This window comes from Mus pahari, chromosome 14 (assembly GCF_900095145.1).
Source record: "Mus pahari chromosome 14, PAHARI_EIJ_v1.1, whole genome shotgun sequence".
Lineage (NCBI taxonomy): Eukaryota > Metazoa > Chordata > Mammalia > Rodentia > Muridae > Mus > Mus pahari.
In genome coordinates this window covers 68,671,886-68,689,116 of record NC_034603.1, presented here as the reverse complement: position 1 = coordinate 68,689,116, position 17,231 = coordinate 68,671,886, and the positions used below count along the sequence as shown (strand labels likewise).

Here is a 17,231-nt window from a genome sequence, read left to right as displayed (position 1 = left end):
GAGTTCACTGTTTCAGAACATGGAACATTTCTGTAATCCTTGAACTTGTGAGGCTGCTTCACAATGATCTTGAGTTCAAAACCAGCCTGGACTACAAAATATGACTTGTTTAAAAAATTTAAAAACAACAAACAAAAAAATGAGGCTTGTGTTTGGGAAGGGAGGAGAGGTGAGAGAGGAGTAAGAGCAGTAGCCTTTGTTAAAGAAGCTGCACTGTCTCTGCTCATGTGGGTCCCAGGAGCATAGCCTAAGGTTCCCAAGGTAGCCAGGCCTGTCTGTGGATGGAAGGACTTCCTGGAGTAGGCTTGTTACTCTGTTTGTTCAGGGCCAAGGTGATAAGAGCAGAAGCCATTGGGTAATGGCAGTCACACACAATAACTGTAGGCAGGAGGGAGCAACTGTAGACTGTCTCAAAAAACAAAACCAAAAAAGCAGGCCAGCTTAGGATGCTAACAGTTGAGAGCCAGGCAGTCAAACTGTCCTGCAGTAAATGATTTTAAGAAATTAAATACTGTAGTTTTTTTTTTTTAAGATTTATTTATTTACTATATGTAAGTACACTGTAGCTGTCTTAAGACACTCCAGAAGAGGGCGTCAGATCTTGTTACAGATGGTTGTGAGCCACCATGTGGTTGCTGTGATTTGAACTCAGGACCTTCGGAAGAGCAGTCAGGTGCTCTTACCCACTGAGCCATCTCACCAGCCCCAAATACTATATTTCTGTTGGGGAACTCTGAAGTTATCAGTTATGTCCATGATTTAAATGGAGATAAAAGAAGCTGAGATTTGAAAATTGTGGGCTTTGTGGCTTGTTGACACATGCTGCTTTAATCCCAGTCCTCAGGAGGTAGAGCAGGCAGTTCAAGGGCAGCCCGGTCCACATAGTGTATTCCAGGCCAATCAGAACTACAAGAAAGACCCTGCCTCAAGCAACAAAACTAAACAAAACAGGAGATTTTGAAAAATCTTGAACTTTAGCTTTAAGGGACTTAGAGTGGACTTCATGGGCAGTGAAAAAACCACAGGTAAAATCCATAAATAAAAATGTATTGGCTTTAAATTTTGCCTAGGGAGAGATGCTTGCTGCTCTTCCAGAGGATATGAGTTTGGTTCCCAGCACTCACATTGGGTAGCTTACAGTCAGTCTGTAACTCTAGCACAGGGGACCCAAAACTGTCTTCCTTGTCTCTACAGGGACCTGCACACCTGTGAAATATATGCACACAGACATATAAATAAAAGTTTTTTTTTTTTTTTTCCGGAGCTGAGGACTAAACCCAGGGCCTTGTGCTTGCTAGGCAAGCGCTCTACCACTGAGCCAAATCCCCAACCCCTAATAAAAAATGATTCTTAAACGACTCAGTGATTTAGGACTCTAGAAGCCCTTTTGGAGGACCTGAGTTCAGTCACCTGTACCCAAGCCAGGCTCGCAGACATCTATCTATAACTTCGGTTCTGGGGGAACTGTCTCTTTGCAGTCTCTGTAGGCACCACATGCATGTGTACAGTCCTCCACCATGTAAAAACGAATAGATTAAAAAATACTTTAAAGTTGAAATTTCTGATACGCACAAGCTATTAGAACAGTTGTTAGTAACTACATATTTTGATACACACCTTTAATCATACCTAGCACGTTCTTTAACTTTATTTTTTGAGACTGTGTCCAGGGTGAGCTCCAAGTAGCAAGGTTGACCTTTAACATTAGGCTTCCTTACTTCACAAAGCTAGATGAGGTAGTGGACACCTAAAATCCCAGTACTTTTGAAACTAAGGCAGGAGAATCAATAGTTCAAAGCCAATGTAGATTATATATCAAAAAGCACACATACACATACATACACAGTCTGAAACCACTTGTTTCTGTTTTGAATTTTAGCTTTTTATGGCTCCTTGAAATGATTTTTGAAACTTTACAGTACTTGACTAAGTGAATAGAAGTGGCTCTCAGAGCTGGAGAGACGGTGTAGAAGGTAAGAGCACAGGCTGCTCTTTCAGATGTCCTGTTGCATTCCCAGCACCTACGTAGTGCCTCACAATCATCTGAAACTGCAGTCACAGAGGAGCTGATACCCTTTTCTGGCTTCTGTGGGTACTACACACACATGATGTATATACATATTTGTAGGCAAAACACTCCTACACATAAAATGAAAATAAGTATAATTAAAAGAAATAGGTCTCTAGCAAGCTAGTTAATATAGAATAAAACTAGAGTTTATTGACTTGTACATATAGTTAATGTGTTAAGTCTACCTGATGGCTAAGCATAGCAATTGGGTAAGGAAAGAAGCTTGGTGATGGTGGGAGTGCACTTGATTGGAAGGGTTGTATTTTTTCTTAAGAAAATATTTATTGCTAGGCAGTGGTGGCGCACACCTTTAATCCCAGTACTCCGGAGGCAGAGGCAGGTGAATGTCTGAGGCCAGCCTGGTCTACAGAGTGAGTTCCAGGACAGCCAGGGCTACACAGAGAAACCCTGTCTTGAAAAGGAAAAAAAGGGCTGGTGAGATGGCTCAGTGGGTAAGAGCACCTGACTGCTCTTCCGAAGGTCCAGAGTTCAAATCGCAGCAACCACATGGTGGCTCACAACCATCCGTAACATGATCTGACGCCCTCTTCTGGAGTGTCTGAAGACAGCTACAGTATACTTACATATAGTAAATAAATAAATCTTTAAAAAAAAAAAAAAAGAAAAGGAAAAAACAAAAACATACATATATATATGTATATATATATACATATGTATATGTATGTATGTATGTATATATATGTATTTTATGTGGGTAGTGGTTTTGCCTGCACGTATGTATATGCACCATGTATGTGTGTTTGTGTATATGTGGTGCCTGTGGAGGTCCCCTGCAAGAGCAGCAAGTGCTCTTCTGAGGTAACTCTCTAGCCCTAGAAGGAATTTTGAAAGCAACTTTCTAAAAAAGTGTCAAGATCAAGCATCTTTGAGGCTTGACTTAATATGCAGACGGGTAGCAGAGACCCTGAAGTTTTCTGGTCCTGGGGAAGCGTGCTCAGAGGCTTGAGAGCTGAGCATGCTAGCTGATTCAGTAAACCCCCTTGTGTTTATTCTCATGAGAAGCTAAACATTTTTGTTTGGTTGGTTTGGTTTGGTTTTTTGAGACAGGGTTTCTCTGTGTAGTCCTGGCTGTGCTGGAACTCACTCTGTAGACCAGGCTGGCCTCGAACTCAGAAATCCGCCTGCCTCTGCCTCCAGAGTGCTGGGATTAAAGGCGTGCGCCACCAACGCCCGGCTGAACATTTCTTTTTACCCTTAGATCTTGCCATTCATCTGAAGAACAGAAGTACATTATAAAGTCCAACATTTCCTGCTACATTCCATGAGGTAAGTAGAGCATATCACACTAAATTCTCTAAATTTTTCAAATGTAATTCAACCCCACCCCCAAAAGAAATTCTCAGTGTGGTCTCTGTCTGTAGGTCTGCTGCTGACGTGGAGGTGAGATTGTAAGTATGAACTTGGATTTGGTACAGACATTCCCCTTCTCTTGGGCTGGAGGGATGGCTCAGCAAAGAGCGCAGGCTGCTCTTCCAGAGGACCAGATTTCAATTCCTAGCACATACATGGCCACTCCCAACTGTCTGTAACTCCAGTTGGAGGGTATTTGAACCCTCACACAGATCCAGCAACAGTGCATCGAAGAAATGAATGGATGAATGAATGAATGAATGATGAAAAAAATCCCTCTCTCCCTTTTAAAAGATGTATATTTTTATTTATGAATATGGGTGTTTTGCCTGCATAAATGACTGTGCATCATGTGCTTATAGTGCATGAGGAGGCAGAAAGAGGGTGTCGGAGCCTCTGAAACTGGCATTACAGGTAGTGAGTTGTGGCTCTTCTGGAGGAACTTGGTTCAGCTGCAGCATTCATGTCGGGCTGCTTTCATAACTGCTTGTGACTTCAGCGAGGTTTGAGTACTCTAAAACCTCAGCTCTAGCACATGCACATACCCATATACAGATAGACACATACTTGTAATTAAAATTAGTAAAAATAAACTTGAATTTAGTCAGTAGTCACCAGTGGATCCAAAGTAAAAAAATCAAGTCTCTAATAACTATGAGGCATCTGTAATTGAGGACAGGGATTGCCTGGGGATTGAACTCAGGGTCTTAGCTCGTGCCAGGCAAGTGCTCTGCCACTGAGGTTCAGCCTGCTTGGGTTTCTTGAGACAGTTTTATTCTGTGGTTCAGGGTTGCCTGGACCTTGTTATATGGAGCAGACTGGCCTTGAACTCCTGATTGTCCTGCCTCTGTTTCCTAAGTGATGAGATTAGATTGTAGGCATTCTCTGTAATGCTCTACATCCTTTTTATTTGTTTCTGTTACGGTGCTGGGCCTAGCATCTAAATCCACACGTTAAGGTGATCTCTGCACGTTGAGCCTCGCCGTGCTGCTCCCATTCTAAATGTAATACAAGGCTCTAAAGGATGACACACACCAACATTTTTCAGACCAGAAATTACTCCTGCAAAATCTGTTTTCAGTGGAAATTTTAAACTCATTATTTGGGTTTTCTGATGTTCCATATTCATTTGAATTTGGGGAAGTCTTCCTGTCCAAGTAATCAAGTGTTGTTTGTCATATCTGTCTTTCTGCGTCCAGGAAAATGGATATAGCAACTCCCCCAACTTCCAAATGCATCACATACTGGAAAAGAAAAGTGAAATCTGAGTATATGCGGCTTCGGCAGCTCAAACGGCTCCAGGCAAATATGGGAGCAAAGGTAAAGATGGGTCCCAAGAGCAAGGTTATCTCTCTGTGTGTTTCTCCAGTGTATAGTTCTGGTGCTGTTCCTTTGTGACCTGCATTGACTCTTAACAGTCTTTGCCTTGGCTTTGTTAGGCTCTGTATGTGGCAAATTTTGCAAAGGTTCAAGAAAAAACCCAAATCCTCAATGAAGAATGGAAGAAACTTCGTGTCCAGCCGGTTCAGCCAATGAAGCCCGTGAGTGGGCACCCTTTCCTAAAAAAGGTACTCGGGGGGTTGGGTCAGCATTCCTTTCTCCTTGGACAGGAAGTTATAAATTTAGCTTGAAAATTAGCCATTGTGTCTGTTGTCCTCAGTTAATGAGTGTAATTGTAACTTTTCATAGAAAAACAAAACATTCACTGTTTCTATGGGTGTGTTCAAGGTGTCCCATCTTGTGCTTGATAAACTTAGATACTAGGAGGTGAGTTCCTAGGTAATGGGTGGGACTGTGCTGATCAGAGGGGCTGTCGTACTGTAAATAAATGTTTGTTTATTGTTAAATTGACATTCTAGCTGGGTATCGTGGCACATGCCTTTAAAACCCAGTTCAAGAGGTAGAGGCAGGAGGAATAAGGAGTTTGAGGTTGGCCTCAGCTATATAATAAATCAGGTTATACTGGCTCCTTTAGAGCCTGTGTTTGAAAGGGAAAAAAAAAACATTCTAGCTTTAAAGAGGTGATACTTTTAATTTTTTATTACATGTCTTTATTTTGCTCAAATCGTGCGTGTGTGCATGAGTGCTCCTTCCACATGTGGGCCCTAGCAGTTGAACTCAGGCCATGGATTTGCTGGCCATCTTTTACCTAACGAGTCATTTTAACAGCCTGGTAATATTTTTTAAATATAAAAAGCTGCTAGTGTACTAAGACCAATGATCATTCCCAAGTAGGATATAACTAATTTGTACACCACGTTCCTTCCCCATGTGCAGTCGCCATCACCTCTGTAGCTATATCTAAAGTTTAGATCTTTCAGAAAACATTCCTGATCTCAAGGCCCGAGTTCTGAGATTTTTCTAGGAGACCCACACTCTGGCAGAATTGACATCTGTTGAGTATGGTAAGCATTGCAGCAAAATGTGAGGAGACCCAGACGTGAGTTAGAGACGGTCCCTGCTTTCCACAGCTAGCAAGGTTAGAGGTCCCTTTGGGAGCTGGTGCTAACGTTTGCCCAACTTAACAGTTTGGAAGAATGGAGAATGCTGCTGTGCAAAGGGCTTGGGTTCCCAGAACCCATTTTGGTGATTCCCAGGTCCTTTAACTCCAGGCATCTGATGTTTCCAGCCTCTGTAGGCACTCACACACACTTGCACTCATACACAGACACATACATATATAATTTAAAATTAACCTAAAAAGATTTCTAAGAATATGGGGATGGGGTTTGGCTCAGTTGGTAGACTGCTTGCTTAGCACACATGAAACCCTGGGATTGATCCCAAACTCTCTTTGCATGAAACTGGCACGGTGACCCACATCTGTGATCTTGGTCCTCAAAGGGGAAAAAAAAAAAGGTTAGGAAAATATCAGCATCTTTCTGGAAGGACACTATAGAGTGTTTCTTATAGTTTTGTTTTTATTCATTTCTCTCTGTAGTCTAGCGTAGCCTGGCCTCAGACACTGCAGTTGCCCTGCTTCGCCCCGAGTGTGGGTGCTATAGGAAGGGTACCATTGTAGCTGACTTACCTGGTCCTCTCTTGGGATGTGTGCTTACTCTGTGTATCGCTGCTTTTCTTTCAGTGTACCATAGAGAGCATCTTCCCAGGGTTTGACAGCCAGGATATGTTGATGAGGTCTCTGAACACGGTTGCATTGGTTCCCATCATGTATTCCTGGTCCCCTCTCCAGCAGAATTTCATGGTATGTGTTGAAAAAACTGACACAATTGTTCAAACTGTATTATCATTTTATGCTGATCTGTGTGAGGTTCTTTGAAAGACTGTCAGGGCATACTACAAAACTTGGATCTAGCGAGTGCAAGGTTATTGTAATTATCTCGCTCTGAAATGACATACATTACAAGCTGCTCAGAAGCTCAGCAGATATAGGCCTCCTTCACCAGTCTGCCTGGCAGCCTGAGTTTTGTCTCCAGGACCTGTGTGGTAGGAGTCAAGAACTGACTCCTGCAGGTTGTCCTTTGGCCTCTCTATATATGTGCCCACCTCCCCCCATCCCCCCACACACATAGTCACACACTCATACTGCAGGTTGCTCTATCCTGTTAGATTTTGGTGCTCTCTAAAATATACTTCTGATTGCTTTTGTTTAAATTAATGAAATAGGACAAGACTCCCAATTTTCTTTCTTTCTTTTTTTTTTTTTTTAAAAGATTGATTGATTTATTATGAGTACACTGTAGCTGTCTTAGGACACACCAGAAGAGGACATTGGATCCCATTACAGATAGTTGTGAGCCACCAGGTTGCTGGGAATTGAACTCAGGACCTCTGGAAGAGCAGTCAGTGTGCTCTTAACCACTAAGCCATCCCTCCAGCTCCCCTCTCCCCCCCCAGTTTTCTTACTACATTGACCCAAATGTATATTAGTCATAGTTAAATGTGACTGAATCATACCCTTTAGGCTTAAGCAAGTTGCCATCTCTGATGATGGAGCAAGTCTTTTGGAATCCTCTAATGGCAAGGTGCTCTGAAGGTAACTGAGAGAAGAGAGATGGCTGAGGGTAACAGTGCCTTCATCTAGTCCTTTATCCCGAGGCTTGCTAAGATCATTGCACTGGTCATCGCTCCTCTAATGCTGTTGCTCATCCTCCCCCCACTGAGAGCAGTGCTCCTGACTGGACTAAGACACGGTCTACAGGAGGGAGTCACTTCTCAGCGTAAAACTGTCCAGTGATTTTACTTGACCCTTGGGGATTGAAGAATGACTAGGTTGGCACTGCAGTATAGCTTAGTGAGGAGTGTGTGCTTAGCCTTGCTGTATGTCTGTTTTCTCTGCTGAACATCTTTCTCCTTTAGATTTATTTATTGCCCCAAAATATCTATAACCTGTGTTAATACGAGTTACAGCCATGCTTCTTCATTGTGGGGAAGAGGATGTTTCTAGAATACTTCAAATTTTATGGTAACTTGAGTCACATTTTAGACTTGGACATGCCATTGCTAATGTCAAGGTAAACATTTAGTGGTTAATATTGACTAAACTTGCTTTTTTCCCTAAGAGTAGTGCTGCCCCTTTCATTAAAGGTTTTGTAGGCATGTAGGAGACTCAGGTCAAGTGAAAGACCAGCCCAGCAAATGCTCCACTGGGTAGGAAAGAGGAGAGAGAGGGTGGCTCGTGGTGTGAATCTATCTGTGTTCTGCAGGTGGAAGATGAGACGGTTTTGTGCAATATTCCCTACATGGGTGATGAGGTGAAGGAAGAAGATGAAACTTTCATCGAGGAGCTGATCAATAACTATGACGGCAAAGTCCACGGAGAAGAAGGTAGTCCTCCTGGGCTCACTGCAGGAAGACTGCTAGCACTCTGCTGCCTTTGTTCTCTTCCGTCCCTGTGGGTGCATGCTAAAGAATATTCCAGTGTGATGATATGACTTAGGGTTAGAATTTTATACTACAAAAAAAGCTGGGTCACAAAAAGAGTTGCCTAGTAATCAGAGGCTATGAGAGTGTTTATTGAACAGGAGAATTTAATCTTTGACATGTTCCATAAATACATCAGAGGCCATTTTGATTTTCAATTCCCTTTCACTGAGAACAGCATTAGACACATCATCTCTGTCATACTTTGATCCAGGTTTCTTCTGGACTTCTCAGAAATTGGCTTATATATACTTACTTTATAAAGGCAAAGCATTTGAACTTAGTTGTAGTTTTTTAAAATTCTTTTGAGTTTTTGTTTATTTTATGTGTGTGGTTGTTTTGCCTGCATAAATGTCTGTGTACCATGTGTCTGCAGTGCCCAAGGAGGCCAAAAGAGGGCAGTGGATCTCTTGGCATCAAGTCCCGGAAGGTTGTGAGAAGCCCTGTGGGGGCTGGGACTTCGACTGTTGGGTTGGTCCTCCTAACCTCTGAATGGTTTCTCCAGCCCCCTGTTATACTTTAAAACAAAACCAAAAAACCTTTATTTGGGGGATACAGTCCACACTGCCACAGTGTAGATTGGAAGTCAGAGAGTTAATCCCACCATATGGGTGCAAAGGATTGAACTCAGGTCACCAGGTTTGGCAGCAAATGCCTTTATCCAATGAGCCTATTGCCAGGTCTTAGCTTTAATTCTAGAAAAGATTATCAGTGAATAAACAGTAGGAAGAGGTGCTAGGTGTGGTGACACATACTTTTAGGCAGAGGCAAGAGGATCTCTGAATTCGTGGACAGCCAGGGTTATACAGAGAAACCCTATCTTGGAAGAATTAAAAAAAAAAAGTAGGAAGGGGACCTGGTCATGGTGGTGTCTCCTTGTAGTCCCAGGAACTCAAGAGGCTAGGGCAAGGGGATTGCAAATTCAGAGCTCGCTTAAGGCTACAGAGGAAGTTCAATGCCAGACTAGGCAATCTTGTGAGACCTTGTCTCGAGTCAGAAAAAAGGACTAGGGATATAGCTCAGTGAGAGAGTGCATGCGTAGCCTGTCCACAGTCCTGAGTTCAGTGGTGAGAAGAGCATCTTCCCATGCATGCCAGGTAATAGCCCTACCTGCTCTGCACAGTTGCTAATGTTCAAAAATACATCCACAGCACCCTCTAGTGTTCAAAGACATTATTTCAAGTTGCAGTATAACCAAATGAACTGATTTTAGAAATGAGCGGTATCATTTATTTTCATTTTTAAAAAAGATTTATTTATTTATGTATTTAATGTATTTGAATACACTGTAGCTGTCTTCAGACACATCAGAAGAGGGCATCAGATCCCATTACAGATGGCTGTGAGCCACCATGTGGTTGCTCCAAATTGAATTCAGGACCTCTGGAAAAACAGTCAGTTCTCTTAACCACTGAGCTATCTCTCTAGCCCTTTTTTTGGTCATTTTTTTAATTGGTTATTTTATTTATTTACATTTGAAATGTTATCCCCCTTCTCAGTTTCCCCTCCAGAAGAAAAAAATTGTCTTGATTAAGAGAAGTCACTATTGAGACATAAGCACAAAGCCAAGTGATTTTTCACTTGATTGCTATTTTTCTTCCTTGCTTGTGGTTGTTGGCATACTTTTGTTATCGCTGTTTGACGTTTGGGGAGAGAGTATGTCTGATCCCTGGCTGTCTTAGAGTTCACTTTGTAGATCAGGCTCCCCTGTCTTTTGAATGCTGGGATTAAAGGTTTGTGCCACCATACTGGGCTTGCTGTTAAGATTTTTGAACACCAAATCCAGCGTTATCAATGACTATAGAACTGGAATATTCTAATAAGGATAAAGTCCCTAGCTAGTTGACTGTTAGTAGTTGTTAGAGTTAATCAAATGTGTTACACCCCTTAGATCCCTCAACCTCGGGTGAGTGTAAAAAACATACCTTGCTTTTTTTTTTTTTTTTTTCTTTTTTTGAGACTGGTTTTCATTATATAGCTTTGACTGTCCTAGAACTCACTGTATAGACTATCTTCAAACTCAGAGATTCATGTACCTCTGCCTCCTAAGTGCTGGGATTAAAGATGTGCACCACTGCACCTGGGAAGACACTTTTTGTTTGTTTGTTTAAAATGTCCATTAGTGTTTTGCCTATATGTATGTCTGAGTAAGGGTATTGGGTCCCCTGGAACTGGAGTTACAGATAGTTGTGAGCTGTTATACGGGTGTTAGGAATTGAACCTAGGTCCATCTGGAAGAGCAGTCAGTACTCTTAACCACTGGACTGTCTCTCTAGCTGCAAGACCCTGTCTTAAAGGGGGTGTGTGCAAAAACCCTATCTGCATAGATGAGTAGAGTGTGAGGACATCACTGCTCACTTTTCTAGTCCTTGTGTTTCAGAGATGATCCCTGGATCTGTGCTGATCAGTGATGCTGTGTTTCTGGAGTTGGTAGATGCCCTCAATCAGTACTCAGATGAAGAGGAGGACGGCCACAACGACCCCTCCGATGGAAAGCAAGAGGACAGCAAAGAGGACCTGCCCGTAACGAGGAAGCGGAAGCGCCACGCCATCGAAGGTTCATAGCCCTGCTTCCACAGACTGTTTTGAAATTGACAGGGAAGAAGGGAAAACTTGAGAGTATTATTTTTTTAAAAAACATTCATGCTTCTCTCTGGTCTACTTAAAAGAAAAACATGGTCATTAACTGATAGTTCAGCTGAAGATGAGAGTAGAACAATTTCCAGGATAGTCGTTGCTATTAGTTTCTAATTCTACTGTGTTTGGAAAATCTGGGAAGATATAAAGGAGAAAATAAGATTATACTTCAATCTTGCTACATAGGAATAATCAGATTATTCCTTGTAAATTTTAAATTGTACATATCTAAATCAGCATGCTCATACAAAATTGAGATTGTATGGGTGCGTGATATAAACTTTTATCTTCTTAATTTAATTTTATAAATATTTTCCAAGTCACTAGTATTTAATTCAATATTTCTGGGCCGAGGTGATTGCTCAGTGGTTAAAGTCTTGCTATACAAGCATGAGGACAAGAGTCCAGATACCCAGAACCCATGAAGATGCAAAATGGGTGTGGTGTTCTTTCTGTAATTCCAACCTTAGAAGGTGCAGAAAGGGGATTTCCCCAAGACAGGATTGCTGGCGAGACTAGTCATGTTGGCAAACTCTGGGCCAGTGAATAAGGAGGAAGAGGAGTGGAGGGAGATGATTCTAGACATCAACCTCAGGACTTCACGTGCATGTGCATGAGTGCCCACATATACAAACACACATCTTAAGTGCACGGGCACTTAAGAATGGGGAAAGAAGAAACTGCTGAATTACTGAATTACACTGTTATTTAATTGTGTGTCCAGAGACAGTGTCTCTCTTCCTCTGACAGGGTCACAGAGTCAGTTCTGTTCTTCAGCACCAGTGTTATAGTGGGGTTCATCTGTCTTCACCTCTGAGAGACTCTCCTCTTGATTATAATAGGGACTGTAGACTTTGTTATCAATACAGTTGAGGTTTGGATGAGCACAGCAGCTCTAATCATTCTGCTGCAGCAAAGGGAAAACTATAAACAACTTTGTCTATGCTCAGGAGTTCATTGTCATTTCCCATTCAGGCAACAAAAAGAGTTCCAAGAAACAGTTTCCAAATGACATGATCTTCAGCGCCATTGCTTCCATGTTTCCTGAGAATGGTGTCCCTGACGACATGAAGGAGAGGTAGGGAAGGCTGTTCCACTCAGGCCATACCCAGGGCTTGTGAACAGATTCCTTTTTTTTTTTTTTTTTTGTAAGAGATTTATTTATTTTAAAGATTTGTTTATTTTGTGTATATGAGTACACTGTAGCTGTACAGATGGTTGTGAGCCATCATGTGGTTGCTGGGAATTGAACTCAGGACCTCTGCTCACTCTGGCCCTGCTCGCTCCACCCCGCTCCCTCCAAATATTTACTTATATGTAAGTACACAATAGCTGTCTTCAGACACACCAGAAGATGGCATCTGATCTCATTACAGGTGATTGTGAGCCACCATGGGCTTGCTGGGACTTGAACTCAGGACCTTTGGAAGAGCAGTCAGTGCTCTTACCCACTGAGCCATCTCTCCAGCCCGTGAACAGATTCTTACCCAAGCCCATATTTGGATATTAAAAAGCCCTGTTGTGTGCCATGGTCTACTTTTACTTGTGACTTTCTTCCCTAGTTACCTCTGAATGTTCCTTGACATAGTAGGGATCATTCTGTGTGCTGCTTTTGAGGATGTCAGGGAAGAAAACTTGCTCTACCTTCCTGGGTAGTTACACCACCACTGACCTTACCAAGCTGTCTGCTCCTCACTTTGATATTTATGCCCAGCCCTGCAGAATTGGGATGGCATGTCCACTTAGTTGCTTACCATCTCCTGACCCACCAAGCCTTTAAAGGCCACCTATCCTCCCTTGGCACGCCATGCCTGGATGGCAGTTCCCTGGCTACAGTGGAGAGTTTCCTAAAGAGGAATTCTCTCTTTTCTTACAGGTATCGAGAGCTGACAGAGATGTCAGACCCCAATGCACTTCCCCCTCAGTGCACACCCAACATCGATGGCCCCAACGCCAAGTCAGTGCAGCGGGAGCAGTCCCTGCACTCTTTCCACACCCTTTTCTGCCGGCGCTGTTTTAAATACGACTGCTTCCTTCACCGTGAGTGGGGCTGCTCTGGGGGAAGTGCTTTGCTACTCCCACCCCAGCCCAGCTCTTTCCCTGTGTTTTGCTTTACTATGTGGTGTTCCCAGCTCCTGCTCCCGCAAGAGATCCATGAAGGCCCAGTTGTGTTTTTATTTGCTCAGTGACAATGTGATGTGGTCTGCATGATAGGTACAACCTAATTAAGCACTGTGGTTGTTTCCTCTTGGTGCCGCCTACCTTTGAAAGGATTATATAGATATCTACAATCTAGATTTTCTATACCTGGAAGGTCACCTTTTAAATGGATTTTTTTAAAAGATTTATTTATTATATGACTACACTGTACAGATGGTTGTGAGCCTTCATGTGGTTGTTGGGAATTGAATTTTTTAGGACCTCTGCTCACTCCGGTCAACTCTGCTCGCTCAGGCCCTGCTTGCTCTGGCCCAAAGATTTATTTATTATTATATATAAGTACACTTTAGCTGTTTTCAGACATGCCAGAAGAATACATCAGATCTCATTATGGGTGGTTGTGGGCCACCATGTGGTTGCTGGGATTTGAACTCAGGACCTTTGGAAGAGCAGTCAGTGCTCTTAGCCACTAAGCTATCTCTCCAGCCCTTAAATTGAATTAACACCTGCCATAGCTCCCTAACTCAGTTTTCTTGTCAAAAGGATAGAGCCTTGGAAACACTACAGCCTTTTGTTTTCCAGCTTTCCATGCCACCCCTAATGTATATAAACGCAAGAACAAAGAAATCAAGATTGAGCCAGAACCATGTGGCACAGACTGCTTCCTTTTACTGGTAGGTTTTTAAGCTCTTCTGTCTTTGTTAACTCTGTTTGAAGTTGAGGAGGAAATGGTCCTAGAATTTTCTGTGTCTGGGAACACAATACTGCAGAGGTTCTCCAGACATGGTAGAGTGTTGAGACAGGATTTCTCTGTGTCCTGGAACTCACTCTGTAGACCAGGCTAGCCTTAAACTCAGAAATCCACCTGCCTCTGCCTCCCAAGCGCTGGGATTAAAGGCGTGCGCCACCACTGTCCAGCAGAGGACAACTTTTAGGAGTTAGTTTTCTATTTCTGTGTGAGTCCTAGGAATCAAACTCTGGTTTGCTGCAAGCACTTTTACCCACTGAGCCATCTGCCCAGACATTCTGCTGTTAAACCTCAGCAATCTACGTGGTTTGTTCGATGTGGTGCACAAAACTGAAGGATAATGCAGAATCTTATATATACTGGTGTTATCCGAAGGCCATCAGATGTTCTTGGGTTCTGTCAGTCTACAGCATAGATCACTTATTGCTTAGGATGTGACTTGTCCTTAGACTTCAGTGCTAGGCTGAAGAAGGGGTGTGGTGAAGGACTTGTCCAGAATAACCTCCACAGGAGGGGCATTTGTCAGTTATCTATGTAGTAGGCTGTGCCCAGAGAAAGGGTAGACTACCTTGACACAGTCTCTGCCGCTAGTTAAAACTACAGTGTAAAGCAGGATAAGAGACGGGGCATGGTTGCAGACATTACTAGTTCATCTGACGTGGCCTGGATGGTTACAGCAGAAAAGAAAGAATAAGTGGACACCTTCCAACTCATGTACTACACCTTCCCGTGTGTCACGTCCCACACAGCGCCCCAGCCTGCATTAGCTGACTGTTCCTCTTCTGACGGCTTTCTGAGGTAGAAGACATTAGGGTCACATGTGTTGCACAGTTTATTAATAAGTCAGTGCTAACAGCATTGCTCAGATGCAGACTCTGATCTACGTCTGCAGGCTGTGCTTTTTTTCCAGGCCTTTCTCTAAACATAGTGTCAACATTTAGCACCTCAATAACGCAAAAGGTTATCACCCTTCTCTGGGTCACCACTCTGAAGCCATGTGCATGTGTTTCTTCAACTTGAGATAGCCATATACACACATTTAAATGTGCTGGGCTATCCTTCCTTCCCCTATTTTTGTTTTTCTTTACGGATAGTGTCTTTAATCTTAAGAAGATGTCTGGCCCCACCAAAGCCTTCCGAATGGTAACCAAGAACTTGGTTGTTCTAATGAAAAGCTTCAGAAGAAAGCAAAAGGCTGAAGAGAAACCAGTGTTTATAGTTTCTTTAAGTTTCTTTTTCTTTTTTCTTTTTTCAGTGCTGAGAGTTGAATTTACAGCCACAGGCATGTTAGGCGGGCACTCTAACACTGAGCCATTCTCAGCTTACTAACTTGTTAATAAGAACCTTTTGTTTTCAGACTCCTAGTCTGAAAACAGTTCAGGCTCAAGATCCTGGTTCAGCCTCTCAAATGCTGGGATTACTGGTGTACACCACCTGTCTGCATTAGCTCTTAAATAACATTTTTTTTTTTCTGATTTTTCGAGATAACATTTTTTTTTAATGTACAAAGAAATCAAAAGTGGTCTTCCTGGACTTGAAATATTTTCCCATCTTCATCTAGATATTCGTGGGGAGTTTGGTGCTGGGGTTTAAAGCCAGAGCCACGCTTGCTAGATACATCCCTTCCAGTGAGCCACATCCCTGACTATTCACTTAGATTTTGTTCTCATTTCATATTATCTGGTCAGAGACCATATTTGACTATAAGATACTGTACTAGTTTTACTTCAGACAGTTCCATCTTTGTGTTTGTTTTGAGACAAGGTCTCTCTCTGTTTGCCTTGCTGGCTGGGAACTCATTCTGAAAGCCATGCTGGCCTCAAACTTTCAGAAATCAGCCTGCCTCTGTCTCCCACGTGCTGGCGGCCAGCCCGAATTTCTTCCTTTTGGAAGTTCAGTCTTGTGAGATGATCCATATTCTGGACGTAGTTGTTTTCTCAGCATCACTGGCCTTGTTCTTTGATTCCTGAATTCTCAGAAGTAAGCTCTGCGGTTAGGTTTTATTTATGGTAAGAAGTATTTTGGGCTAACATTTATAGGGCTTGGATATATCTCAGTGCGAGAGCAATTGTCTACATGTACAAAGCCTTGATTTATCTAGCACTGAAAAAAAAAAAGAAGAAAAAAGGCTGGGTGCAATTTTCAGCACTTGGGAGGCAGAGGCAGGAGGATCTCTAAATTTGAGGTCAGCCAGTGCTACACAGAGAAACCCTGTCTTGAAAAACAAGTCAAAAGAAAAAAAAAAAGGAAGAAAGCACATGAGCACATGGCATATATATGTTGTGTGCTGTCAGAATGGAGGACATGTGTGCTGTCAGAGTGGAGGACGTGTATGCTGTCAGAGTGGAGGACGTGTGTGCTGTCAGAGTGGAGGACGTGTGTGCTGTCAGAGTGGAGGACGTGTGTACTGTCAGAGTGGAGGACTTGTGTACTGTCAGAGTGGAGAACATGTGTGCTGTCAGAGTGGAGGACGTGTGTGCTGTCAGAGTGGAGGACGTGTGTGCTGTCAGAGTGGAGGACTTGTATGCTGTCAGAGTGGAGGACTTGTATGCTGTCACAGTGGAGGACATGTGCTGTCACAGTGGAGTACATGTGTGCTGTCACAGTGGAGGATATATGTGCTGTCAGAATGAAGGACATGTGCTGTCACAGTGGAAGATTTGTGCTGTCAGAGCAGAGGACATGTGTGCTGTCAGAGTGGAGGACATGTGTGCTGTCAGAGTGGAGGACGTGTGTGCTGTCAGAGGGAGGACGTGTATGCTGTAAGAGTGGAGGACGTGTGTGCTGTCAGAGTGGAGGACATGTGTGCTGTCAGAATGAAGGACATGTGTGCTGTCAGAATGAAGGACATGTGCTGTCAGAGTGGAGGACATGTGTGCTGTCACAGTGGAGGACATGTGTGCTGTCACAGTGGAGGACATGTGTGCTGTCACAGCGGAGGACATGTGTGCTGTCACAGTGGAGGACATGTGTACTGTCACAGTGGAGGACATGTGCTGTCACAGTGGAGGACATGTGTGCTGTCAGAGTGGAGGACATGTGTGCTGTCACAGCGGAGGACATGTGTGCTGTCACAGTGGAGGACGTGTGTGCTGTCACAGCAGAGGACGTGTGTGCTGTCACAGTGGAGGACGTGTGTGCTGTCAGAGTGGAGGACGTGTGTGCTGTCACAGCGGAGGACGTGTGTGCTGTCACAGCGGAGGACATGTGTGCTGTCACAGTGGAGGACGTGTGTGCTGTCAGAGTGGAGGACGTGTNTGCTGTCACAGCGGAGGACGTGTGTGCTGTCACAGTGGAGGACGTGTGTGCTGTCAGAGTGGAGGACGTGTGTGCTGTCAGAGTGGAGGACGTGTGTGCTGT

At 43.3% G+C, this 17,231-nt stretch overlaps 1 protein-coding gene across 1 annotated transcript in view; it reads left to right on the top strand.

Moving 5' to 3' along the window:
* The first annotated feature begins 733 nt into the window (after window positions 1-733).
* Window positions 734-17,231, top strand: part of Ezh1 (enhancer of zeste 1 polycomb repressive complex 2 subunit) — a 32,514-nt gene continuing 16,016 nt past the window's right edge. Inside the window, exons 1-12 of the mRNA XM_029546143.1 lie at window positions 734-1,973; window positions 3,291-3,358; window positions 3,454-3,480; window positions 4,642-4,762; window positions 4,882-5,010; window positions 6,528-6,647; window positions 8,110-8,230; window positions 10,707-10,883; window positions 11,939-12,041; window positions 12,840-13,003; window positions 13,706-13,797; window positions 16,855-17,229. Coding sequence (XP_029402003.1) covers window positions 3,354-3,358; window positions 3,454-3,480; window positions 4,642-4,762; window positions 4,882-5,010; window positions 6,528-6,647; window positions 8,110-8,230; window positions 10,707-10,883; window positions 11,939-12,041; window positions 12,840-13,003; window positions 13,706-13,797; window positions 16,855-17,229 — 1,434 coding nt within the window. The 5' untranslated portion in view covers window positions 734-1,973; window positions 3,291-3,353. The remainder of the gene's footprint in view (window positions 1,974-3,290; window positions 3,359-3,453; window positions 3,481-4,641; window positions 4,763-4,881; window positions 5,011-6,527; window positions 6,648-8,109; window positions 8,231-10,706; window positions 10,884-11,938; window positions 12,042-12,839; window positions 13,004-13,705; window positions 13,798-16,854; window positions 17,230-17,231) is intronic.